Here is a 27,280-nt window from a genome sequence, read left to right on the forward strand (position 1 = left end):
CAGACATGAGGATTATAGGATAGAGTCGGATTTCAGTTGATTGACAGGATAAATGAGGACATTTCTAACCATCAAGTTGGTCTTGTCACTTACTTACAAACCTCCTAAAATAACAAAAACAACAACAACTTAAAAAGTTACAAGTTTCAACGACAGTAAATCCCAGAAATGTAACAACACATTTATTTCTCTTCAACAACGTCGACATCATTTCACACACATTTGAAGCATTTTATAAAAAGTCGGGTCGAAACACAAGACGTCAATATTTCCGGAGGGAAGATCTGGAGCGACATGAAGCCACTGATAACACATGGAGATCTGATCCTGGATCTGATCCTGGATCGAGATTAGACCATTGACTTGTTAGAACTCGGGAGGATTCTGTGGAACTGTCGTTGATGTTCAGTGAAGGATCACGAGTGAGGACGTCGTGTTGGATGTAAGCTGAGCCAAAAGGCAAACATCTTCTTTAGGATAGTAGATTAAAGCCGTGGTCCTGGATCCCCTTAATCTTGTATCGATTAGTTCTGTCTTGACACCAGAGCTCGTGGTTTTAGACGCTTGTATCGATCCAGTTTCCTAACGACTGAAATAACTCCAGGATAAAACTAAGGAAACTGGACAAGCAAGACGTCACTGAAGAGGGGGTGGGGGGGGGGGGGATTAATGATTCTCATTAATCCAATCGTGGATGGATGTGAAGGTTCAGTTGTGCAGACATTTTTAAAAAACAACAACTTTTAAACACGATTATAAGGCATTTAAACAAACGATACATTTACAAATAACTTACAGCCCAACAGTTATTTACACGCACGGCAACTTGAGAACCCGGTCGGTCTTGAAGACACGTCGTATCGAATTTTTATTTCTTCCAAAACATGACCCGGCAGACGAACCGCGATGTCACGGTGACCCACTGTCAATGTGCAAGTGACGACAGCGGCAGGAAAACTATTTTTTAAAATTAGAGTTTGGCCTTCCTTGCTAGTTTCCACGACGACGAGCGGGAAACGTAATCCTCTGAGGTGAGGCATGAAAGATGGTCCGCGGTGACAGGTTCCTTTCTAATTCTGGGGCCCCCTGTCAGGTGGACTCCTGGAGGAGGTCCAGATCGTAGGAGACACAGATCTCCTCGTCCAAAAAACAAGAAAGAGGGACGATTTGACGTCGAACTAAATCCGATTAAATCTGAATTATTATTTACAGAAACGGTCGATTTACGTTATAAAATTCTCCTAATAACGACAAGAACGCTACACTTAGCGGCCATTTTTTTTGTGCGACACAACCGCAGCAAACCAGGAGCCTCGTGTACAAAGAAGTTCGTGGATTCTCTACTAGAAACGGCCGTACGCTCAAATCCAGAAAATGGTGCAAAAATATTCAGCACTTTTTCATTTGTTCATCCCAATCCATGTGGAATTAATCACTGACTTGTTCGTCCCTTTCCACGCCCTCATTTACATATTTAAATCATATTTAAATTGAACCAGAGTCGTGTGTTGTTTTTAGCTCCACGATCAGAAAAAAACAAATGAAAAGGTGCAAAACTAATAGACTCAGGGACTCATTCATTCCTCGGGCTATTAAATTGTACAATCCTGAGTTCGGGGGCAGGAGTGGAGTAAAAGTATCATGATGTTCTGTTATATGTTAGTCTTTTTATCCTTTGTCTTTGTTGTTTTTCTTTGAACTATGTTCTTTATCTTTAGACTTAGATTGTATCATCTTGTTCTTTCTCTTCATTTCTCTTTGTTCTTATTTTATTTTGATTTATTTTTTATGAAAAATTGCTGTATTTTCTGTGGCTATTGGAAAAAAACAATTTCCCGCAAGAGACCTCCTGAGGGATCAATAAAGTTCTACCTTACCTTACCTTACAGAGACAATCAGAGGCTTATTTGAAACATTTTAAAATGGAGTTTAACGAGAATAAAACTCTAAATCAGTAACTTAAAGCACTGAGTTGTGATGACGTTGTGAAGACGGTCTGATCGTCTGAGCTTCATTCTTCTTACATTTATTAAATAAAAGTTTACAAATGAACAAAAGATGTGACGTGCTTTCATTCTGCAGCTTCACTTGAATTAAACGTGATGTTGTTCCTCAAGAACGTCTGTGACTCTCGTCAAGACCTGAAGCATCATCTGATCATTTTGTTCGTTATATTATAAAAACAAGCTCATAATTCCTTTACATTTTTTCTGAATAGCCTGAAATCACAGATTAAAATATTCAGTAGAAAACGATCAATGTTGTTTTAATTAATTAAATAAGTTTGTGAATAATTTAATATACACTTGTGTAACTAAAAACACGTGTGTGTGTGTTCATTTGTGATCAATATTGATGTTAATGTAACTTATGTTTACATCTCAACGTAGTAAATAAGGTCGTACAACACCAAGAACGTGTGGGAAATTCCGACCTTTTATTTTTATTATTAATAAACAAGAATTTTGATGTGGAAAAGTACGTACGCCCCTTTTTTTGTGCGTACTACTTCTTAGTACATGAGGCCCCTGCTTGTTTAATGTGTTTTATATAAAATATTCTTTTGTGGGTCAGTTGTGCGACGCTATTAAAGCAGCTTATTAAAGCATGACATTTTTATAGAATTCTGTTTAATTTTTGGGGGTTTTTTTGTACACAAAGATACACACTTTTGTGTGTACTTCATGATTATATTATTTATATTTATAATATATATAAAAATAGACGAATCGGTCCGTCAATATATTCTGGTACAAACTAGTAAAGCAGATGACAAGAAAAGGAGTTTTAAAGCCAAACTTTTCATCTGTTTTTTTTTGGTAAAAAAAAAGAAGTTTTGGACTCAAGAAAAATTGTGGGAATACTGGAGATTGGCTGAGTTCTCAGAGGAGGACTGTCACTTCAACACTATATACACAAGAGACCGTCACAGACCCACGATTCCTTCGTCCTCCAGCGTCTTCCAAGACCAGGACAGAAGAAACCAAATGTTCTCTCTGAACGTTCCACAAAGAGTGAAGGGCGTCAATCAAAAACCCATGGAGGTCCTGACGGGTCCGAAAAGAGAATGGATCCGCTCGGGGAGGGATCCACGTCCTACAAGTCCCCGTCGTCGTCCTCTCCGGCGTCCAGGCCGCGGTTGAGAAAAGCCTCCTTCTCCGGCGTCCTGTCCTCGGAGTCTCGGTCGTTCCTGAAGTCGTTCATCTCCGTGTCCGGCGAGGACCGGGTCAGGGTGGCCTCCACGCTGTGGTGGATGCCGTAGCCGAAGTAGATGACGAAACCTGGAGGGACACGAGGGGGAGGTTAAAGGTCGAGTCGAGTTTGTTTTATGTCGATCCTACCGATGGCCATCCAGATGGCGAACCGGATCCACGTCCCTCGGTCCAGCTGCATCATGAGGTAGACGTTGATAAACATGCTGACCACGGGAATGAAGGGAAGAAGTGGAACCTGAAGAAGGGGGTGAAGGTAGAGTGACGGAGGGAAGGAGGTTTTTTGAGACGTTTGAGATCTGGAGTCAAACCTTGAAGGAGAGCTTGGTTTTGCTCTCGGGCTGCCTCCAGATGATGAAGACCAGGAAGAGGGAGACCAGGAAGATGAGCCCGAGGCAGACCAGACTCCAGTGGGCGAAGCCTCCGTGGACGGCCATAACGCTGAAGGCCAGAACCAACAGGCCTAAAGGAGAACCACCAGGAACGGGTTGAGAATTCAGAATCGAATGATTGTCATTTGAATATATTTATGTCCTTTTTAATATGATTTTTTTCCATTAAAAATGTCTTTAAAGCGTAGTTTCGTTTATAATTGATTGAAATATGACAAAAAGATGAAAAGAACTGAAGGATTTATACCATAGAAAAAATAGTTAACATTGAAAACCTATTTAAAAACATAATATAGATGGATTGTAAAAAACTTTATTGATCCCTCTAGGAAAACAAAAAACACTAACAAGAGTATCTCGTCAGTCAGTTTAGTATAAGAATAAGAAATACAGCAAAATACAAATAGAACAAAAATGGATGAATGATGTTATTTCCATCTTCTTGTCAATAAAACAATAAATAAACGAGAAAAAAGAGAACATTTATATATAGTAAGTAATTTGTATTTGTATAGCGCTTTTCCAGACCAGGGTCACAAAGCGCTTAAACAATCAAAACAATATTCAATAAAGTATATACTTTAAAATCCAGAAAATCATATATATATATATATAAACATATATATATATATGATTTTCTGGAACTCCTGTATTGTTCTTAGTGTTATCTTGACCTTTAAAGTATATACTTTATTGAATATTGTTTTGATTGTTTAATATATATATATATATATACACACATTTATATTTAAATAAATACATTGAACCATTTCATAATTATCTACAGTATATCATGTTTGAGCACAGTTATTTGGAAATTAACTTGGGGAAATATCAGGGGGAAAAAATAAACAAATACATATTTTAATTTTAAATATTTCAGATTATATTTCAGTATATTTGTAATAATTTATAAACATTGTATTTTAACTTAATTACAAATGTATAAATGTTAAAACAAATGTGTTATCTTTTTAAAAAAAAAAACCCAAAGATTTTAGTTCAATAAATACATTTAAAAAAAAGTGTAAAATCTCTATCAGTGACCATGAAAGGTTTGATTTATTAGGATTAAAAAAAAAAAAAAAAGATAATATGGATCATGTTTTATCAAAATTCCCAAAAAATGTGCATTTCTAACTTTTCCATTTTTCCCGATATCTTTCAAATGTTTGCTATAATCAGCCAATCATGTTGCATAAAGTCACCCAAACAGGAAGTGGATAGAATTGATGTTGCTTATTTAAAAGAAGTAAAAAATGAATTTACTTTCCTCACTTGTGTGTTTTTTGAAACCAAGACCAATACATTTCAATCTCTTAACTTGAATTATCTTAACTTTGTTGAAGGAAAGAAGAGTTATCTTTGGCTTTGCATCAGGAAGCAGCCAAGTAACATCCCAGCGGGGCAACAAAATCTGCATTTTCCTTCCAGTAAGTGTCGACGAACGCACCCAGAACCGAAGTGCAGACGTTGACGGTGGATCCCGACAGCGTCGACGGCTCGTGGTTGTCGGGGAAGAAGACGGTGTTGAAGCTCCAGCGCTCCTCCACGCCGGGCAGGATCCCCATGCTGGGCACGCTGATGCCGTCCATCAGGTCCATGTCCTCCTGGGTGTTGGCGATCCCGTACACCTGGCTGCCTTGTTCAGGCTGGTATCTGTGGAGCGAAAACACGCTCAAACACCAGAGTCTCGACGAGAGTTCGGGTCGACTCACCTCAGCACCAGAACACACGCCGCCACCAGGGTGTAGGCCAGGAGGGTTCCTATGGACATCAGGTCCACCAGGTCCTTCAGCTCAAACAGAAACGCCATGACGGCTGAGAAAACAAAGACAAAAATCAAACGACTACATACATTTAAACCTTATAACACAAGTTCTTTACAACGAGTCTGGTGCTGCTCCAGGTTTCTGCCTCTGAAAATGATTTTTTTCGTTGCTACTGTCGCTCACTCTTATTCGCTGAGATTGGGATTTGAACTTTGTTCTGATTTGACACTTTAGGGGTCGTCATTTATACAATGACTGTCGTGAGGGGCCGTCAAGCAAAAGATGTAGAAACACCTGAATATAACATAAACTAAAAAAAAAGTTACAAAAACAAATCTTGAAAAAAAATCCAAGAAAAATTGTCTGAAATGTACATTTTATTGTATTTTATATAATGTGAATATTTATTAAAAACAAATCAATATAATCTTTTTTGATGGTCAATAAATACAATGTTGTATTAAATACAAATAAAAAGAGAAGTGGACACAAGTTATATTTTGGAGTTGCATAGGAAATGAATAATACAAACAAAATACATAGTATTTGTAAATAATTGTATATTATATCAATAAAATATAAACTTAAATTCCATTTTATTTAGACTATTTCATTTCAAATATATGATGTATTGTAGGTTAAGGAACGCTCATGCTGAGCTCAAGTTTAATTTGACTTTTAATGATATAATTATTATTTTGTATCCTTTGTCTTTGTTGTTTTTCTTTGATCCATGTTCTTTGTCTTTATCTTTAGACTTAGATTGTGTAATTGTGTTCTTTCTCTTTATTTCTGTTGTTCTTATTTTATTTTGATTTTGGCTATTGGAAAAAAAGAAAGTTTTTACCTTACCTTACCTAAAAATCAAAATTTATTGTATAGAGGAAATAAATGTGTGGTGGAAATAAGATGCTTGGAAGACACTTTACTGTTAAAAAAACATTTTAAAATACAAAGTACATGTTTAAATAAATAAATAAAATAATTAGTTTTACATGATTTACCATGAGTTTAAATATATAAGCTAAATAGCTTTAAATAAAGCTATTTGATTTATTTATAAAAAATAAAAAAAATTCATCCAAATACATTATTTTATTGTGTAATAATTCATTTAAAATACAGTTAATTTAGAATCAAATAATTAAAAATAAAGAAAATCACCAAATAACCACCGAAATAAAAAAATAGAGTAAAATACAGTCAATTGTCTGAAATTATTATCTTATTGTATTTTATATAATGTAAAGGTTTGTATTTATAATAACAAAAACAAAATAATATAATGTTTTTGAAGGTCATAAATACAAATATGAAAGTAACAGAGGACCAATTTCTTTAGCGTTGAATTGTAATTTAATAATCAAATAAATGCAACGTATTTACAAATAATTGTCTAGATATATATATATGTATTCACACAAAATAAAACAATTCGTTTTTGCATGATTTACCATGAGTTTATATAAGCTAAATAGCTTTTAACTCAACTATTTGATTTATTTTAAAAACATGCTGTGACGTCATAAAATTAATCTAATTACACTATTATATTGTGTAATTATTCATATTAAAAACATTTAATTTAGATTTATGATACAAAATACTGTAGTTTTAAAAGATATTCCCCCAGAAACAGACAAATAATAGAAATAAAAGAGGAAAATAAATCCTTAAAACAAAGATCTTCAATGAGTTAAATGTTATATTTGTCATCAGAAACACTTGATTTCTCTTAAATAATGAAGTCTCACCCGACATGACTCCGGCACAGATGGTGGACGTGATCGGCGACTTCCTCTCGCTGACTCTGGACAGGAAGGAGAAGAGAAGTCCGTCCCGAGCCATGGCGAAGATGATCCGGGGCAGAGGGAACATGGAGCCCAGAAGACTGGAAAAATAAAAGAACAAGATTGAAATGATGAATGGAAGACTTGGAGAGAAAGAGAAGAACTGTTGTTTATTATTGACATTTTATCTGGTTTGGAATGTTAAGCAGTTGAATTATTCTCCTCGGTAACAAAAGCTTCCTCACATGTTCACACTATGACTCAGACGGAGACAAAATTGAAGTAGAAAAACATCAGAATCAAGTGATAAATGAATCATTACAAAACTAGAAAATGTGCATTTCCAGAAGAAAATGAATTGTGAATGTTGAATCTGTAAAGTGAAATGCTTGAAAGTGGTATTATATTATATATTATATTAGTATTCAAAGTAAAAATGTGTGAAAACGGATCAAATGATGGTATAAAGGCAAAAAAAAATATGTGAAAACGTTTGAATAAAGTGAAAAAGGTTGCGAAGAAGAAAAAAGAAGAAAAGGAAGAAGAAGAAAAAATTAGAATTTGTAGTAGAAGAAGAAGTAGTACTGGAAGTAGAAGAGGTATAAGAAGTAGTAGAAGTAGAATAAGAATGAGCAGTAGAAGTAGTGGGAGTAGAAGAAGTAGTGGAAGTAAACGTTGTAGTAGAAGTAGAATAATTAGTAGTATAATTAGAAGTAGTCTTAAAATTAGAAGAAGTAGTAGTGGGAGTAGAAGAGGTATTAGAAGTAGAAGTGGCAGTAGAATGAGAAGAGTATAATAAGTATAATAATTAGTAGTATAATTACAAGTAGTCATAGAATTAGTAGTAGAAGTAGAATAAGAAGTAGTGGGAGTAGAAAAGGTATTAGTAGTAGAAGTAGTATAATAATAAGCAGTAGAAGTAGTGTGAATAGAAGAAGTAGTAGAAGTAGAAGTAGTAGTAGAAGTAGAATAAGTAGAATTATTAGTAGTATAATTAGGAGTAGTCGTAGAATTATGAGTAGAAGTAGAAGAATTAGTAGTAGCAGTAGAAGAAGTAGTAGTGGGAGTAGAAGGAAGAAGAATAAGAAGTACAAGTACAAGTATAATTAGTAAAATCAGTAGTTCGATTACTAGTAGAATTAGTAGTAAAAGTATAAGTGGAATTAGTATTAAAAGTAGAATTAGTATTGAAGTAGTAGTATTAGTAGTAGTCAGTAGACAAAAGTGTTTATAAAGTAAAATGAAGTTTCTAGGTGTGAGTACATAAAAGTACCTGAAGGTCAAAGTGGAAGGAGTTGAAACATGAGTTGAATATTTTTATCATTCAAGTGAATGAGGGGAAAAAAAGGGTAGAAAAAGAGGAATATAAGAAAGAGTTGAAGAGATAAAAGAAAGATAGAACATGGCCCGCATTTGGGAACGAGCAGAATTGATAAAAGTTTGAATGGTTTAAATCAGATAAAATGTGTAGGAGGAGACGTGGAACAAAGTTTAGGTCAGTAGATGAAAAACTGGATCTCAATAGTGTGATGACACAACGATGCCTTCAGCATTCACACAACGATGCCTCCAGCATTCACACAATGATGCCTTCAGCATTCACACAATGATGCCTTCAGCATTCACATAACGATGCCTCCAGCATTCACACAACGATGCCTCCAGCATTCACACAACGATGCCTTCAGCATTCACACAATGATGCCTTCAGCATTCACACAACGATGCTTTCAGCATTCACACAACGATGCCTCCAGCATTCACACAACGATGCCTCCAGCATTCACACAACGATGCCTTCAGCATTCACACAACGATGCCTTCAGCATTCACACAACGATGCCTTCAGCATTCACACAACGATGCCTCCAGCATTCACACAACGATGCCTCCAGCATGCACACGACGATGCCTCCAGCATTCACACGACGATGCCTCCAGCATTCACACGACGATGCCTTCAGCATTCACACGACGATGCCTTCAGCATTCACACGACGATGCCTTCAGCATTCACACGACGATGCCTTCAGCATTCACACGACGATGCCTTCAGCATTCACACGACGATGCCTTCAGCATTCACACAACGGCCTCCAGCATTCACACGACGATGCCTCCAGCATTCACACGACGATGCCTCCAGCATTCACACGATGATGCCTCCAGCATTCACACGACGATGCCTTCAGCATTCACACGACGATGCCTTCAGCATTCACACGACGATGCCTTCAGCATTCACACGACGATGCCTCCAGCATTCACACGACGATGCCTCCAGCATTCACACGACGATGCCTTCAGCATTCACACAACGATGCCTTCAGCATTCACACGACGATGCCTTCAGCATTCACACGACGATGCCTCCAGCATTCACACGACGATGCCTTCAGCATTCACACGATGATGCCTTCAGCATTCACACGACGATGCCTTCAGCATTCACACGACGATGCCTTCAGCATTCATACGACGATGCCTTCAGCATTCACACGACGATGCCTTCAGCATTCACACGACGATGCCTTCAGCATTCACACGACGATGCCTTCAGCATTCACACAACGATGCCTTCAGCATTCACACAACAATGCCTCCAGCATTCACACAACGATGCCTTCAGCATTCACACAACGATGCCTCCAGCATTCACACAACGATGCCTTCAGCATTCACACAACGATGCCTTCAGCATTCACACGACGATGCCTTCAGCATTCACACAACAATGCCTTCAGCATTCACACAACGATACCTTCAGCATTCACACAACGATGCCTTCAGCATTCACACAACGATGCCTTCAGCATTCACACGACGACGCCTTCAGCATTCACACAACGATGCCTCCAGCATTCACACAACGATGCCTTCAGCATTCACACAATGATGCCTTCAGCATTCACACAACGATGCCTTCAGCATTCACACAACGATGCCTTCAGCATTCACACGACGAAGTCTAAACCTGGTCATGATCTTGTCATGTCCTCACAAACCACAGCAGGCGTTAGTAGCAGCAGCAGGACATCCAGGAAGAAAAGACCAGGAAGAGAGAATCCGTGAAACGAAAACTTTGAATTAAGCATCGTTTGTGTATCTTTGCAGCATCTTAGCGACGACAAAAAAAGACGTTTGTGTGTCTCACCTGGTGGACAGAGCGCACAGCGAGCCCACGGCCACGGCGTACTTGGCGCCGCCCCAGCCCACGTAGTTGAAGGCCACGGGCAGCGGACTGTTGGGGTCCAGCAGGTAGTACGGCATCATCATGGTGAGCGCCGCCGACACGCCGAAGTACGCCACGAAACAGATGAGCAGCGACGCCACGATCCCGATGGGGATGGCCCTCTGGGGGTTCTTCACTTCTTCACCTGGTGGGAAAATGTCAAACAAGAGTTTGATTTACGGCTCGAGATACTCGTTTTATGACTGTATTTATACTTCAATAAGTACTTTTATGTAACACACGAGTGTTTAACGTTAGGAAGTACTATTGAAGAAAATTGAATGGAATTCTTTTTATTAAAATGTTTTTTTAAGCATTGAATCAATTTTTTAATAATTTAAATAACAAAAGTTGATTTTTTTTTTTGTTCAGAATGAACTTTTCTTTTATATTTTTATTCGAATTCCAATAATTTAAAATACACATTTTCTAAATTAAATATTTCATAACGTGAAGATAAATTGATTTTGGAAGAATTTGACATTTCAAAAGTTGAGAGTCATGTGGTCTGTAAATTCTGCAACACCAGAGTCATGTACTCGACAATACAACAAATATATACTTGTTACAACCATATCACTATCGTATCGTTGCCACTGTATCGTGATACTGTATCGCCAGATTCTAGATACTCTACATCTATATAAGACAAAATCTCTGGGGAAAATAAATTTAGGTCCAGGAAAATGCTTTAAGATCCAGGTTAAGAAACTCTAAACGCTATAAATTAAAATATTCTAGCAATGACTGAGGACGAGAGGATACAGTGACTCCAACAGCTTTTAAAGCTGATGTTTGGACATATTTTGGTTTGAAAACAAATGAAAGCAGTTACAACTTCGTCAAGAGTCATGTGGTCTGTAAATACTACAACACCAGAGTCAAGTACTGGACAATACTACAAATACATCCTTGTTCCTATAGTATTGCAATATATCGTATTGTTGCCACTGTATCATTAACTAGCACATATGCATAACTAATTACCTTTCAGAACAACAACAATTAAATCTATAAATACTGCAGTGTGATTTAAAAATAAAATAAAATATCATTAAAATTTCATTTTTTAGCTTATTTTTGAGAGAAATGAAAAAAATTCAAAATAAACGTGGGAATACATAAGACGAATACACATATATGGAATTTTATTTCAGTATAATTTTCCTAAATACATAAATAATATCATTAAAGGAATTTGGTGTTAGTTCAAAAACATTGATCTTAATTAAAGCTTGAACTTAATGTATAAATGTTTTACTGTTTAAATAAATAATGATTAAAAAACAACTTAAAAAGTGGATTCAAGTCAAGAAAATACATTTAATTACATTAAAAATTGTAATAAAACATCTTTAAATAATAATCAATTTCATTTGTTTATCTCAGAAACACTAAAAACTATGTTTTAAAAATGTAAAAACAAAACATTTAAGAGAGTTAACGGTTAAAAAACAATGTTTGTCTTTAATGCAATTCTCAAGTCTCCATAAGTGACACGAGGTGTCGACAGCTCGTCCACATGTGTTCATCACGTCTTCGCCAAGATTCCGTCGAAACATGATTTTTCTCGAACAAGGAGCTCTTTTTTCTGCACTCGTTACGCAACCATGTGCTCACACTTGAGCGTGACTTTTACAGGGTCTGTGACTAAAAACTCCTGGTCAGGTCAGTTCAACTGACAAAAAGGTCAACGACCCCACAGACGTGTTCAGGGGTCAAGAGCCCGAGCGGGTCGAGTCGGTCACGAAAGCTTGGAGCGTTAAATAAAATAGATTTAAAAAAAAAAAAAGTTCAATCTTCTCAGCCTCCCTCACGCCGTCGAGAACATGTACCAGAATCTGGGCCGAGCACATTCGCCGTCCCTGCCCCGCTTATGTAACTGCTCCCGAATGTTTAGACAGGCCCGGGAATTGAACCCAACTTAGGATCCGATTTCAGCGACCCCTCCCCCCCCCTCCGACTCAAGCATGAGGAGCTGGAAGTACGAACCGGTGGTGGCGATGCAGTCGAAGCCCACGAAGGCGTAGAAACACGTGGCGGCGCCGGAGAGCACGCCGGAGAATCCAAAAGGCATGAAGCCGCCCTGACCCAAGCTCTCCGGGTCCGGGAGAACCTCGGTCAGGCTGAGAAGAAGACAAGAAGAATCAGAGAACGTATATAAAAAATAGTTTTTAAAAACACGACTCACTTGGCGCTGGAGTTGCCGGTGTGGTTGACCCGAAGGACCTCCTCGGGGTCGATCTGCCAGTTCTTCAAGGTTCCCTTGACCAGGCCGGAGATGACCATGAACAGCAGCACCAGCACGTTGACGCAGGTGAAGACTTTGTTCACCATCGCAGACTCTTTCACGCCGAAGGCCAGGAGACCTGATGGATCGAACACGATGTTGGGATGAATTAAATACTCACAGTGAAACTCTGAAACAGAGTATATATTTGAATTTATTGTACTGCATGTTACAGGAGTGAGAACAAATATAAATACACTCATATATATATAGATATATTCACTAATATATCTATATCTATTAGTGAATATATCTATATATATTAGTGTATTAGTATTTTTTTCCACACTACTTTATCAATATTAAACAGCACTGTATTATTTATTTATTTTTTTCTATATTCGAATTCCAAATATTTTAAAAACACATTTTCTAAATTAAATATTTCAAAACCTGAAGATGTTTAAATTCAATATATTTGATTTGGGAAGAATTTGACATTTCAAAGGTTGAGAGTCATGTGGTCTGTAAATACTACAACACCAGAGGCAAGTACTGGACAATACTACACATATATACTTGTTACTACAGTATCATGATATATCGTATCATTGCCACTGTATCGCCAGATTCTAGATACTCTACATCCATATAAGACAAAATCTCTCTGGAGAAAATAAATTTAGGTCCAGAAAAATGCTTAGTATTTTTTTCCACACTACTTTATCAATATTAAACAGCACTGTATTATTTATTTATTTTTTTCAATATTATATATATTTATTTAAAATCATTACATACATTTCAATACATTGTAAACATGTATAAAATATATTTGAAAGTTTTATTTTATACATATATAGTTTTATATAGTATATATATATTATATATTAGTTTTACATCTATATATCTATAACACAAACTATATTATATATAGTTTTTATATTCAACAGCATGTATCAAATTTACATTTTTAATCATATTAAATATTTTATCGCAGTAATTTTATGGTTTATATATTTATTTTATAAGTGTGTCCAAAATGAATTACATTCAAACATATTTTATTTGCATTATTTTTTTGAATACATTTAGAAATCAAATATTCACAGCATTTGCTCAATTTTGTGTCAAAAGGATCAATGAAAACCTGAGAGATGACTGAGGACGAGAGGATACAGTGACTCCAGCAGCTTTTAAATCTGATGTTTTGACATATTTTGGTTTGAAAACAAATGAAAGCAGTTACGACTTCGTCAAGAGTCATGTGGTCTGTAAATACTACAACACCAGAGTTAAGTACTGGACAATACTACAAATATATACTTGTTACTACAGTATTGCAATATATCATATTGTTGCCTCTGTATTGTAACAAGCTAGACCAAAACACAACCCTACTATGTCACTATTGCATAAAAAAAAGATTTTTCAAAAACTTTATATCAAAATGTTTATATTAATTAGAAAAAAAACGTTTTTAAACACTAAGTGAAGGAAATACTAGTAAATAACGATGCAAGTGTTTAACATAAGAGATGAGTTATGTCAACACAAACTGATGGACAGTTACTCGAATGAAGGTAAAATTGAAAAACTTATTTATAGAATAAACTCACAGCATGTTTGTGCTTTCAGTTATCATGTCATATAATTTGAATTACTCATAAGTCTGTTCATACAACTTTATTTATTTTAAGTTAAATCATACCTGTGAGGATGAAGATGATGAGAACCGCGAACATGTCCGGATACTCGGCTAAAACTCCCGGTGCCTTCATGGACATGTTTTCTCTGCAGAACATCTCGATGCGTTTCCCCACGAGCTCGTCGAACGTAGCGCTCCAGGCCCGAGCCACACTCGAGGTGCCTGGACAAACATTTTACGTTTTATACACAAATCAAAGGCAGTCGAGCGTTTATCATGAGAAATATATGACAAACAATGACCGGAGATAATAACAGGATATAAATAAGAATTTATGTATTTAAATTATAATACTAGAAAGTATTGAATTGGTATTCAAAGTAAAAATGGAAACCGTTGAAATTATGAAGGAAAAAGACTGATGTGAAGACGTTGAAATGAAGTGAAAAGGTTGCGAAGGAAAAAGGATACAAAGGAGAAAAAGAAAAGAAGAAGAAAAAAGTAGCAGAATTTGTAGTAGAAGTAGAAGAATGACCAGAATTTGTAATAGGAGTAGTAGTGGGAGTGTGAGTGGAACTACTATTAGTTGTAAAAGTTCAACTACAATAAGTTGTAAAAGTATACTTAGTAATACAAGTATAAGAAGTAGAAGCAGTAGTAGAATTAGTTGTAACACTACAAGTAGAATTAATAGTAGAATTTGTATTAAACGTATCAGTTGTAGTAGAATTAGTAGTAAAAGTAGATGTAAAAGTCGTAGAAATAGAAGATCTAGTAGTAATAGAATAAGTAGTAGTAATAGAAGAAGTAGTAGTAGAAATAGAAGTAGACATAGAAGTAGTAGTGAAAGTAGAAAAAAAGTAGTAAATCTAGTAGTAGAATTAGTAGTACAAGTGTTAATTGTAAAATCTGTCGGAGTAGTAGTGGTAGAAATAGAAGACGTTTTAATAAAAGTAGAAGTAGAAATAGTAAATCTAGTCCTAGAATTAGTAGTACAAGTATAAATAGGAAAGCAGTAGTAGAAATAGAAGAATTGGTAGTAGAAATAGAATAATAAGTAGTAGAAAGAGAAGTAGTTGTAATAGTAGAAGTAGAAGTGGGATTAGAAGTAGAATTAGTAGTAAAAGTATGAGTATAAGTAGTACATCTTGTAGTAGAATTAGTAGTACAAGTATAAATATTAAAAGCAGTAGTAGAATTAGTAGTATAAATAGAATAAGTAGTAGTAAAAGTAGAAGAAGTAGTGTTTCACTATTATTCCGATAGTAAAAGTAACAGTGGAGGTTCTCACCGATGATGTAGGACAAGATGAGGTTCCATCCTGTGATGAAGGCCCAGAGTTCCCCGACCGTCACGTACGAGTACAGATAAGCCGAACCCGTCTTCGGGACTCGAGCGCCGAACTCAGCGTAGCACAATCCCGCTAGCACGGAAGCTAGCGCCGCGATCAGGAAGGACAGAACGATGGCGGGACCTGTGGAGGTCGAGAGTTCAGGGGTTAAGAGACGAAGATGAAAAAGAGACATTATTAGAAAAAACTCACCCGAGTTCTCTCGGGCGACAGCGCCGGCGAGCACGTACACGCCGGCCCCGAGCGTGCTGCCGACGCCCAGGGCCACCAGGTCGAACGTGTTGAGGCAGCGCGACAGACGGGAATCTTCCGAGTTGCAGTTCACCACCTTCACTCGCAGCAGCTGCTTCCCGAAGTGCAGCAGCGTGTGCAGCGCCATCGCTCCGGCCTCAGAGGGACGAGGGGGCGCGAGGTCGGGGGGTCGACGGGTGCCTGGAGGTCACTGGAGGTCATACACTCCTGGGGAAAATATTTTAAAAAAATAATATTTATATCCAGCAGACTGAGGTCAGGGAGAAAAATTTATATTTAAAGTATATTTATAATAGAAATAACATCTATTCGCGCCTGGTTATCCATAATAATTATAATAATAAAATAAACCTTGACTTCACTTTGTTGACGTTTATTTGTGTGCATTGATAGTATGTGTTAAAAACAAATATTATTCATCAGTGTAAGTAAAAAAAACAAGAATAAAACATTAATATTGTATGTTAACTTTCAGTTAAAAATGTATCAATAGTTAACTTAATATTTACTATTAAACCCCACAATATCCCGGCGATGACTGAGGACGAGGGGATACATTGGACTCCAGCAGCTTTTAAAGAAAACATACTTTCTGAAAGTTTATTTACAATTAATTAGAAGTCATTACATACGCATGCATATGCATATTTACTATTAAACCCTACAATATCCCGGCGATGACTGAGGACGAGAGGATACAGTGACTCCAGCAGCTTTAAAAGCTGATGTTTGGACATATTTTGGTTTGAAAACACTAGAAAGCTGTTAAAAGTGTCCAAAAAAAAGGTTTTAAATAACAGCATCAGATAATGTTTCCAATTAATACAAATTAAAAAACACTATTTAAAATAAGGAAGACATTTTTATTAGTGAGCAAATTAAGTATAAGAACTACAGAAAGATTTTACCAGGAAAATCCATAGTTATCCATAATAATAATCATAATAAAATACCCTTGACATTACTTTGTTGACGTTTATTTGTGTGCATTGATAGTATGTGTTGAAAACAAATATTATTCATCAGTTTAAGTAAAAACAAACAAGAATAAAACATTATTATTGTATGTTAACTTTCAGTTAAAAATGTATCAATAGTTTTTTTTGTTTGTGTAATTTTACATGCTTTTGTTTTTACAGCGAACATGTTGAGATCTAGATATTATTTAAATTACATTTGTATATTTTACATGTTGATTATTTAAATGTCAGAAAGCTAAATACGTTTTTAAAAGTAGATTAAGACTATCTAGGTTGTTTTGTTTGATTTATTTCTACTTTGGATTTGTATTTGGGTTTTACGGCCTCAAAACATGTATAATAATTGTAAAAAATTAAGCTCATTACTTCGCGGATTTCATCTATTGCGGGTTATTTTTAGAACGTATCCCCCACAATAAACTAGGGACCACTGTACTGTCGAAACAAGCATGTATTTGTAGTATTGTTTAAGTCGTAACTGCTTTCATTTGTGTCGAATATAATAATCGTTGATATTGTAATATTTAGGTTTCAAGAATCTATTCATACGATACGTATCACGATACAGGGGCAACAATACAATATACAGTATATATCGATACTGCAGTAACAAGTATATATGTGTAGTATTGTACAGCAAGAGTACTTACTCTCAAGCAAGATACAAATACAATGTTCTACTACGATAACGATGCAAAACATATATTTACTCCTGAATATATTGAGGATTAATTATACTGTACATTAGGCGTTTATTTTTAAGAATCTTGCGAAGAATACAACAATACAGTATGCAGTTTTACTGTAGTAACAAGTATATATGTGTAGTATTGTCGAGTACTTGACTCTGGTGTTGTAGTATTTACAGACCACGTGAATCTTGATGAAGTCGTAACTGCTTTCATTTGTTTTGAAACCAAAATATGTCCAAACATCAGCTTTAAAAGCTACTGGACTCACTGTATTACTATTAAACCCCACAAGATGACTGAGGACGAGGGGATACATTGGACTCCAGCAGCTTTTAAAGAAAACATACTTTCTGAAAGTTTATTTACAATAAATTAGAAGTCATTACATACGCATGCATATGCATATTTACTATTAAACCCCACAATATCCCGGCGATGACTGAGGATGAGAGGATACATTGGACTCCAGTAGCTTTTAAAGAAAACATACTTTCTGAAAGTTTATTTACAATAAATTAGAAGTCATTACATACGCATGCATATGCATATTTACTATTAAACCCCACAATATCCCGGCGATGACTGAGGATGAGGGGATACATTGGACTCCAGCAGCTTTTAAAGAAAACATACTTTCTGAAAGTTTATTTACAATAAATTAGAAGTCATTACATACGCATGCATATGCATATTTACTATTAAACCCCACAATATCCCGGCGATGACTGAGGACGAGGGGATACAGTGACTCCAGCAGCTTTAAAAGCTGATGTTTGGACATATTTTGGTTTGAAAACACTAGAAAGCTGTTAAAAGTGTCCAAAAAAAAAAAGGTTTTAAAGTAACAGCATCAGATAATGTTTCCAATTAATACAAATTAAAAAACACTACTTAAAATAAGGAAGACATTTTTATTAGTGAGCAAATTAAGTATAAGAACTACAGAAAGATTTTACCAGGAAAATCCACTTAACATTGACGAGATTGTGTTTAAACCAGTGGAGAAAACACATCAAAACAACGAGAGTCTTGCTCGACATTCTCTTCACGCCGTTTTCTCTCCACATGTGACTGGAAGGACAACATGGACGACTCAGACATGTGCTGCTCAAACTAGCTTCAAGTTATGTAAACGGTCAGAATGTTGCGTCTACGAGCCTCGAGAACCTGAGGAACCTGAAGAACCTGATGTCCATCCATCTCAGAGCGTTATGTAACCCGAGGTGTGGACGCCTGGTGACCAACAGACACCGACGCTTCCTGAGGTGTGGACGCGTCCCTCGACCATAACAATTCCTTCCATGTGTGCGTCGGCGGAACGCGGACGCAAATAGAGATCTGGAGGGGGAGGTCGCAGGGGTCACGCAGAGGTCAAGGTCTAGGTCACACTAAAAGCAGGAGACTCTGGGTAAACACGACTGGCCATCAAATCCATTTCCACACAATGGCAGACTTCCAGCAGCGGCTGACATCAGGCCTGACCTCTGAGAGGCCGCGGTGACAAAAGGAACATTTCAGGAAAAAAGTTTTCCACGCTGGAGGGAGAAAATAAACGACAACAACTCGCCGAATGACTTCATCGCACAAACTCTATCTGTACGAGAACCATGTCAGAAAACATTTATATATATATATATATATATATATATATTTATATATACACTACCGTTCAAAAGTTTGAGGTCACTTAGAAATTTCCTTATTTTTGAAAGAAAAGCACTGTTTTTTTAAACAGTGCTTTAAACTAATCTAAGTTTTAAGTGTATATATATATATATATTTGATTTAAACTCTTGATAAAGCAGTTCATCTTGTGGGCGTTCCTCTCATACTCAGCAAGTTCTTCAGACTAGTTGAAATTACAAAAAAAATGCGTCAGAAAATATCGATTCTTAAGCATCGCAACATTTTTTCCCCGATATTGTATCAATTTTTTTATTGGTTTTCAAATCATATTTTATTAGCTATTAGTTATTTTATGGTTTGTACTTCAATTAAATGTATGTCAAAGAATACATTAATAAGTTGTTTTTTTTAACACGAAAATATTCACCCGTTTTTTCATTTTTGTGTTGCTTTTAAACTATGCCACTAGATGGCAGCAGCCATTACTTTCTCCGCAGCTCAAGCTGAAAACAAAACATGATCCCGCCGATGACTGAGGACGAGAGGATACAGTCGACTCGAGCAGTATTTAAAGAAAACATACTTTCTTGTAGGGGTGTAAAAACAAATATATACACCGATATGCTTTTTTCAACTTACTGTATGAAGATTCAACAGAATATTTATTTGTTTGTCAATTTTTTCGTTTTTTTGAGGGGTTTGAAATCATATTCTATCAGTTATTTTAGGGTTTGAATTTCAATTAGTGTGTGATTAACAAAAATACATTTATATTTACATTAAACTTGCAAATATTTATTTAACAGTTGTTGTTTTTTTTATTTTTGTGTTGCTTTTAAACCACTAGATGGCAGCAGTCATTATGTTTTCTGCAGCTAAAACAAAAAACCAATGAGAGATCCTGCCGATGACTGAGGACGAGAGGATACAGTGACTCCAGCGGCTGATGTCTGGACATATTTTGGTTTCAAAACAAATGAAAGCAGTTAAGAGATTTTATGAGTAATAACATAAAACGTCCAATAACTAATTAATACAAAATAAAAAAACACTACTTAAAAAAAGGAAGAGATTTTTATTAGTTAGCAAATTGGGTATTTAAGTTTCCTCATCGCTCCGCAGACTGAAAACAGCTGCTGCGCATAAAACTAATCTGGACCAGATGCTGTAACTTTTATTGTGGAGGCGAACATTTCAGTAGCAAAGTTGATAAAAAACCTGCTAAAGTCTGTAAAAGTTAAACAACTTTAAATTAACTAGTTTGTGTTATACAAGGCAGGATAGTGCCGATAAAGACAGTGAATCTATGATACCTTTAATAGTTTTTACTCTAATCCAGGTGCTTTTTGTTGCTTTTTTAATACATCAATTAATACATTTAATTGTACCATTATCCTAATTGATATTGTCGAACTTTATCTGATTATTAAAGTCTGGTTTAAGAAAATTTTACTATCTAGATTGTATTGTTAGAACCCAACAAAAACTGATTTAAACTGTATTTTTGGTTGCGATTTTTTCAATTGTTGCTTTTGTTGTTTTCTTTTTGCACTTCAAGCACCTTCACAACTAAAGTAACAATAAAATCCTGCGATGACTGAGGACGAGAGGATACAGTGGATTTTAAAGTTTGTTTCAAAGTATGCCAGAGCAGATTTTAGAAAAACGTTGCAGATTTGCGACATTTTTTACACCTTTTTTTTCAGATATTCAGAGTTTTTTTGTTTTTTTTTGCAAGTCTGACTCTAGTCGCTTGATGGCAGCAATCAACCTTCGCACCTGAAATAACAATAAAATCCTGCGATGACTGAGGACGAGAGGATACAGTGGATTTTAAAGCTGATGTTTGTTTCATGAACGCATGTCTTTTCATCTTTAAAGCAAACATTTTGTAACAGGTTTACGCTTCCAAATTGTATGAAATGTTTCTCCTTTGCATTAAAAAAAGTGTTCTTATACCACTTTAAATTGTTAAAATATATATTTATATTTTTGTAGAAATCTAATGAGAATGACGATGCTTATGAGGTTTTTCCTCATATGAATCCTACAAAGTTTTTTTTGTAAGTTTTGTAACCGAGACTGAATTATAGAAATCCTATAGTGACGTTAAAGACACTAAACCAGCGTTTTTCTTTAAATCTTTGCTGCCATTTTTTTTTTTATTGTTATGATTTTTTTGCTTTAATTGTATCATTATATGATAAATATTTGAATATCGTGCAGTTTAAGTAGCTAAATCTGTGATTTTCTTTTTGTTTGTTTTTTTGCACTTTAAGCATTTTCACAACTAAAGTAACAACACAATCCTGCGATAACTGAGGACAAGAGGATACAGTGGATTTTGAAGCTGATGTTTGAACAACTGCCCAAGTTATGTCCTTTATATCGGCTTTAACTTTATCAACTTATAAATGTTGTTTAAAAGCGGCCCAAAATTAAAAAAAAATGTGTGAATATTTGCAGGTTAATTGCAAGTAAAAAAATATTTATTTATTATTTTACACACATTTAATTGAAGTACAAACCATACGAGTACTTTGATACTAATAAAATATGATATTTGAAAGCCAAAGAGAACATGGATACAGTATTGTGAATTTGTTTTGTTGTGATGCTTAAGTAACGATATTTTCTGACGCATTTTTAGTTATTTTAATTAGTCTGAAGAACCTGCTGAGTACGAGAGGAATTCTGACACAAGATGAACTGCTTTATCAAGAGAAACGTTTCACCTTTGTATTCAATTTTTTTTAATATATTTTTGTCGACATCTAATAAGGTAAGGTAAGGTAAGGTAAAACTTTAGAATTAGATACAGATTTAATGAGACTGTTAAAGGAATTTTTAAATCGTCTTTTCTTGTTTCCTTTTTTAAATTGTACATTTCAATACTTTATTATTTATTATTTATTGTACATTTCAATACTTTATTATTTTAATATAATAATATATTAACTATAACATTTGACCCAATTTTCAAACAGTTTTTATCTGCTCTTCAAAAAGGTTTAAACGTCAAGAACGACCGAACCGTCGGCCTCTTCGTGGCCCAAAAACAAAGTTAAAAACCGTCTTAAGAGGGTTCGTGCAGCAGGTAACCTCTTCTTCTTGCTGTACAGAATGTTTGATGGTTTGGAAATAGACCTGCAGGAATCACATGGCAGCTATTCCCAGACACTCCTGTCTCGGCCGCTCACGCTCGCCAACGTTTCCTCAGACGCAGATTTTCTCTAAACTAACCGTGAACGATTCCTTACGTAAGACTTTCGGCAGTTGAGGAGAACTTTCTTCATAATATTGACTCAACTCTGCTGCTTTTTTTTTTTTAAACGACATCCCTGGGATTCTATAGGAGGAGGAATTTATGAAGACAAAGAGGACTTTTAAAAAAGGACCTCGAGTAAAAGAGACAGTTTGTGAATATGTGCGTCAGTTGTGATTGGACGTTGGAGGGGGCGTGCGACACTTTTACGGCCAATCACAGCCAAGCGTTTATGTGTCTGGAAAACCTTTGCTTTGGAACTCGACGTCCATTTTTAAATCTATTTTCCTGTGTTTGAATCCAAAACACTTATTTTTTCGGCTAATAAGACAATTTTCTTTTAATAATTAAAACTATTTTATAGGGCGACAAAGTTTGTGTTCCTAACGTGTCCATTTTTCCAACTATTTGATCAAATTTTTTAGCATTTTTAAACATGTTTTTGATTTATTCTCTTTATTCTCTGATTAAACACTATATTCTGAGTATTTCCTTTGATCCCAATTAAACATTATCTATGTTTTAGATTTTGATTTTTATTCCAGTTCAATATTTTACAAGGGGTTCAAGTTTATTGCCGAAACTTCAGGTGACATTGAAATCGCAACTCGATCCCCGAAAAGGCGAAGACATTTTAAGTTGGACGAGTGTCGCGAAGGTCAAGCGCCACGATTCTTAAAACGGAACCCACGAGTTGACCCGCGTGTCAGAACCATCAAAAAGAAAAGTGTCGCACGTGAAGAAGACACGCGACACTAAATCACTGCAAAGCGCTTTTTAAAAATCAGGTTCAAGTGACATTCGAGCTCGAAAACTTGACTATTTTATCACTTTTTACACTGTTTTCGTACAGTTTTTCCAACGTAAATCACAAACTAAGACATAACTTTTTTGTTTTTCAATATTTGCTGAAGATTTTTGGTCGTACGTTTAATTTTTCATAAACAATATAACAGCTTTCCGATCAATGATGCTTGAGTATAATACGCAATAACTTCAGCTTTAGATTTAAGAGTATTTAAGAAAACTAAACTTGATAATCACTTGTGTTTTTATTCCCTCAAAGAATCACTCAGTTAAAGACTTGTTTTTAACTCTATAATGTCGTAAGAAGTTCGTACGTAGAAGATTAAGCGTTAAAATGTTGGTAAAAAAAAAGTAGTTCCTTGTAAACTTATGCTAAATATTCATCATAAATAACACTTTTTTTTAAAGGTTCACTAGAAAGAAGGTAGTACAACTTAAGAGTTAGAAATATTACTATTATATAAAAGTGAATGGTTGTTTTAAGAAGTTGATAAGTTAGTTTATAAGTTACTGTTATTTTTTTTTTTTTGTTTTGGACCCATTCTATGAGTAAATTTAGCAGTTTTTGAACATCAAAACATATTAAAATGTATGTAAAACTAAAGTGTTTTTTAGTTAAAAATGTACAGTGCACTTCTTTTTATTAAAAAAAAACTAGATGGAAGCAGCTTCCATCCTCTGGACCTTAAGAAACATTGAAATCCCGCTAGATCCAGGTGACAACTGAGAACGAGAGGATACATTATACAATTTTAAATATTGTCAAAATGAGCAAATTCAATTATTTATTTACTCAATTTAAGCCCAGGGTCACTTATTTTCAAGTATTTAAAGCATTTTATTGCATTAATTTAATTATATTTTTTTACAACACAAAAAAAATGTGTTTTGTTTTTTACATTTATGGCCGTTTCCAGATTCCTCTTGAATATAAGATTCCAGGTGTCAAGTATAAACCTTCACAATAATTGATAATAAATTATTTAATTATAATATTGACTTTTTACAAGATATATCAGAGAAATACAAACTACATTTTGCGTGTTTAGGAATCATTTAAAAAAGGCGCCATTTTTTCAACTGTGGATTATTGAAAAGTTTTTTTCAAATTTTATTTTGACACGATTGACAGTTCCCTAAATGTACACCTTGATAAATGTTATAACCGTGACCTCCTGTGCCCCCTCTTAACCAGAACCCCAGTTACCCGCTTTTAATTTAGACCTGATGAAGTTACACAAGGTTATTCTGGGAATTCTTTACCCGGAAAACTGTTTTTTTTAAAGACACACCAGCTAAAAATGGTCCAAAATCTTAAAGAAAATAAAGTAAATATAAAGTTTTACTCTTACAGGAAGTCCTGGTATCATTGTTCGTATAGACAATCTGTTCCTTATCTTACCTTAAACAAAAGCATATTTATCGGATAAAATATCAACATTAATCTACGTTAACGAACCATAAGGCGGGTGAGAAAATATCGTCGAACCTTGTGATTTTATCTGTAACGATAACAAGACTATATCAATTTATTTTATTATCACGGTTCTTTTATGGCTTTTATTTCGATAAAGTGTGTATGAAACGAAAGTAGAGAATTCCTCGCGAGAGTGGGCCGTGTGCTTATGCCTCGTCACGAAAAAACGATGAAAGCTACAAAAAGAGTTAAATCCCACGTTGATCATTTGGACTTTTATCTACATTTTAAAATTTGAATCGTGTTTCTACGTGAACGTATGGCGGAGCAGGATACGTTGCAGATTTGCGACATTTTCTACCTCTTCCCTTTCATTCAATATGTGAGATTTATCGCATTTTTTCGACTTAGGTCCGATTTATAGTTACGTTTTTGTTACTCATAATTCGCATGCAAATATTCAGAGTTTTTTATTTTAGCGTTGCAAATACGACTATAGTCGCTAGATGGGAGCAGTCATTCAACCTTCACAACTTAAGTAACAATAAAATCATGCGATGACTGAGGACGAGAGGATACAGTGGATTTTAAAGTTTGTTTCATGACCACATGTTGATTCTAAATAGTCCAGAATCTTCCAGGAGTTCCATGAAAAGTAAAGCTACAACAGAGTCAAAACACACGTTGATAATTTGGACTTTTATCTACATTTAAAAGTTTTAATGGTGTTTCTACGTGAACGTATGCCAGAGCAGGAGACGTTTGAAAAACGTCGTAGATATGCGACTTCTTTGTACCTCGTCCCAATCATTCCTTATGGAAGATTTATCGCAGTTTTTCTCAAATATAATTTTAAAATTCATCATTCGCATGCAATTATTCCGAGTGGTTTATTTTTGTGTTGCAAATACGACTGTGGTCGCTAGATGGCAGCAGTCATTCCACCTTCACAATTTAAGTAACAATAAAATCCTGCGATGACTGAGTACGAGAGGATACCTTGGCTTTTAAAGTTTGTTTCATGACCACATGTTGATTCTAAATAGTCCAGAATCTTCCAGGAGTTCCCTCTCTCCAGTCAATGAAAGCTACACAAGAGTCAGAGCCCACGTTGAGAATTTGGACTTTTATCTACATTTTAAAGTTCGAATCGTGTTTCTACGTAAACGTACGCCGGAACAGGAGATCTTTGAAAAACATCGTAGATTTGCGACTTTTTTTTTTACCTCGTCCCAATCATTCCTTATAGGAGATTTATCGCAGTTTTTCTCAAATTTAATTTTTAAATTAATAATTTGCGTGCAAATATTCAGAGTTGTTTATTTTTGTGTTGCAAATACGACTCTGGTCGCTAGATGGCAGCAGTCATTCAACTCTTCGCAACATAAAGTAACAATAAAAAAAATCCTGCAATGGCTGAGCACGAGAGGATACAGTGCATTTTAAAGTTTGTTTCATTACCACATATCAAAGGTATGACCGAAATGGTAACTTATGCCAGAGCAGGATACGTTTGAAAAACATTGCAGATTTGCAACATTTTCTACCTCTTTCCTTTCATTCATTATGTAAGAAAAATTTGACTTACGTCCGATTTATAGTTACGTTTTTGTTACTCATAATTTGCATGCAAATATTCAGAGTTTTTTATTTTAGCGTTGAAAATACGACTATAGTCGCTATATGGCAGCAGTCATTCAACCTTCACAACTTAAGTAACAATAAAATCATGCGATGACTGAGGACGAGAGGATACATTGGATTTTAAAGTTTGATTCATGACCACATGTCGATTCTAAATAGTCCAGAATCTTCCAGGAGTTCCATGAAAATTGAAGCTACAACAGAGTCAAAACTCACGTTAATAACTTTTATCTACATTTAAAAGTTTGAATCGTGTTTCTACGTTAATTTTTTAATTAATAATTTGCAGGCAAATATTCAGAGTTGTTTATTTTTGTGTTGCAAATACGACTCTGGTCGCCAGATGGCAGCAGTCATTCAACCCTTCCCAACATAAAGTAACAATACAAATCATACAATGGCTGAGCACGAGAGGATACAGTGGATTTTAAAGCTACTGTCAAAGGACACCAACACATGCTCGTGAAAGTGTCCACAGAATTCTCAGTTGCGTTACCACGAATCGCTCAGCTTTTAAAAATAGCTCCCAACATGGTCACCTCCAAAAAAACTACAACTACACAACCGCCACTAAAAAAAACACAACACACAACTTAAACAAACCTTGTGTTGCTGCGAGGAGGGGCGTGCAACTCGGGAAAAAAACACGACCACGATACAAACCCTGTTTAATATCGTTTAAATTAGACAATAAAGGGCCAAAAAAAGAACGTGTAGCGAACTTTAGCAAAGAAAACAATCTGCGCGTCTATTGTAACAGTTGATGTAAACACGTGGTTGCGCCAGATTACCGTAATGGCTTGTTTTTCCGCCGAAGAAGAAGAAGAAGATCCAGGTTGTGGTTCAAGTCTTGGTGGAGACGAGGAGCTTTAAAAAAGGGGGCGAAATAAATGGTTACATTTGCAGGGTTTGAGGAGGAATAAGTTTCCGGTGGCTCGGCTGGTGCAAGAGGAGACATTGGAGACCGCAG

The 27,280-nt window shown here is 35.5% G+C and overlaps 1 protein-coding gene across 1 annotated transcript; it reads right to left on the reverse strand.

Annotated features, from left to right (window-relative positions):
- Positions 1 to 206: 206 nt before the first annotated feature.
- Positions 207 to 27,234, reverse strand: slc7a1a (solute carrier family 7 member 1a). Its single transcript, XM_087807128.1, has 13 exons — positions 27,102 to 27,234; positions 15,820 to 16,086; positions 15,568 to 15,750; positions 14,340 to 14,498; positions 12,590 to 12,767; positions 12,391 to 12,524; positions 10,321 to 10,543; positions 7,131 to 7,267; positions 5,323 to 5,425; positions 5,058 to 5,263; positions 3,524 to 3,675; positions 3,342 to 3,450; positions 207 to 3,281 (listed from the first exon to the last, which is right to left on the reverse strand). The coding sequence occupies exons 2-13, from the start codon at positions 16,004 to 16,006 to the stop codon at positions 3,097 to 3,099; spliced, it is 1,956 nt and encodes a 651-aa protein (XP_087663254.1). The 5' UTR covers positions 16,007 to 16,086; positions 27,102 to 27,234; the 3' UTR covers positions 207 to 3,096.
- Positions 27,235 to 27,280: the final 46 nt, after the last annotated feature.

Source organism: Callionymus lyra, chromosome 14, assembly GCF_982586985.1.
Source record: "Callionymus lyra chromosome 14, fCalLyr1.hap1.1, whole genome shotgun sequence".
Classification (NCBI taxonomy): domain Eukaryota; kingdom Metazoa; phylum Chordata; class Actinopteri; order Syngnathiformes; family Callionymidae; genus Callionymus; species Callionymus lyra.

Bases quoted from the DNA above. Each gene is read 5' to 3' on its own strand.
- slc7a1a (XM_087807128.1), bottom strand. From the start codon at position 16,006: ATGGCGCTGCACACGCTGCTGCACTTCGGGAAGCAGCTGCTGCGAGTG. The intron at 14,499-15,567 runs GTGAGAACCTCC...ATGTTTGTCCAG, and splicing joins CATCTTGTCCTACATCATCG to GCACCTCGAGTGTGGCTCGG. The intron at 12,525-12,589 runs GTGAGTCGTGTT...TCTTCTTCTCAG, and splicing joins ACCGGCAACTCCAGCGCCAA to CCTGACCGAGGTTCTCCCGG.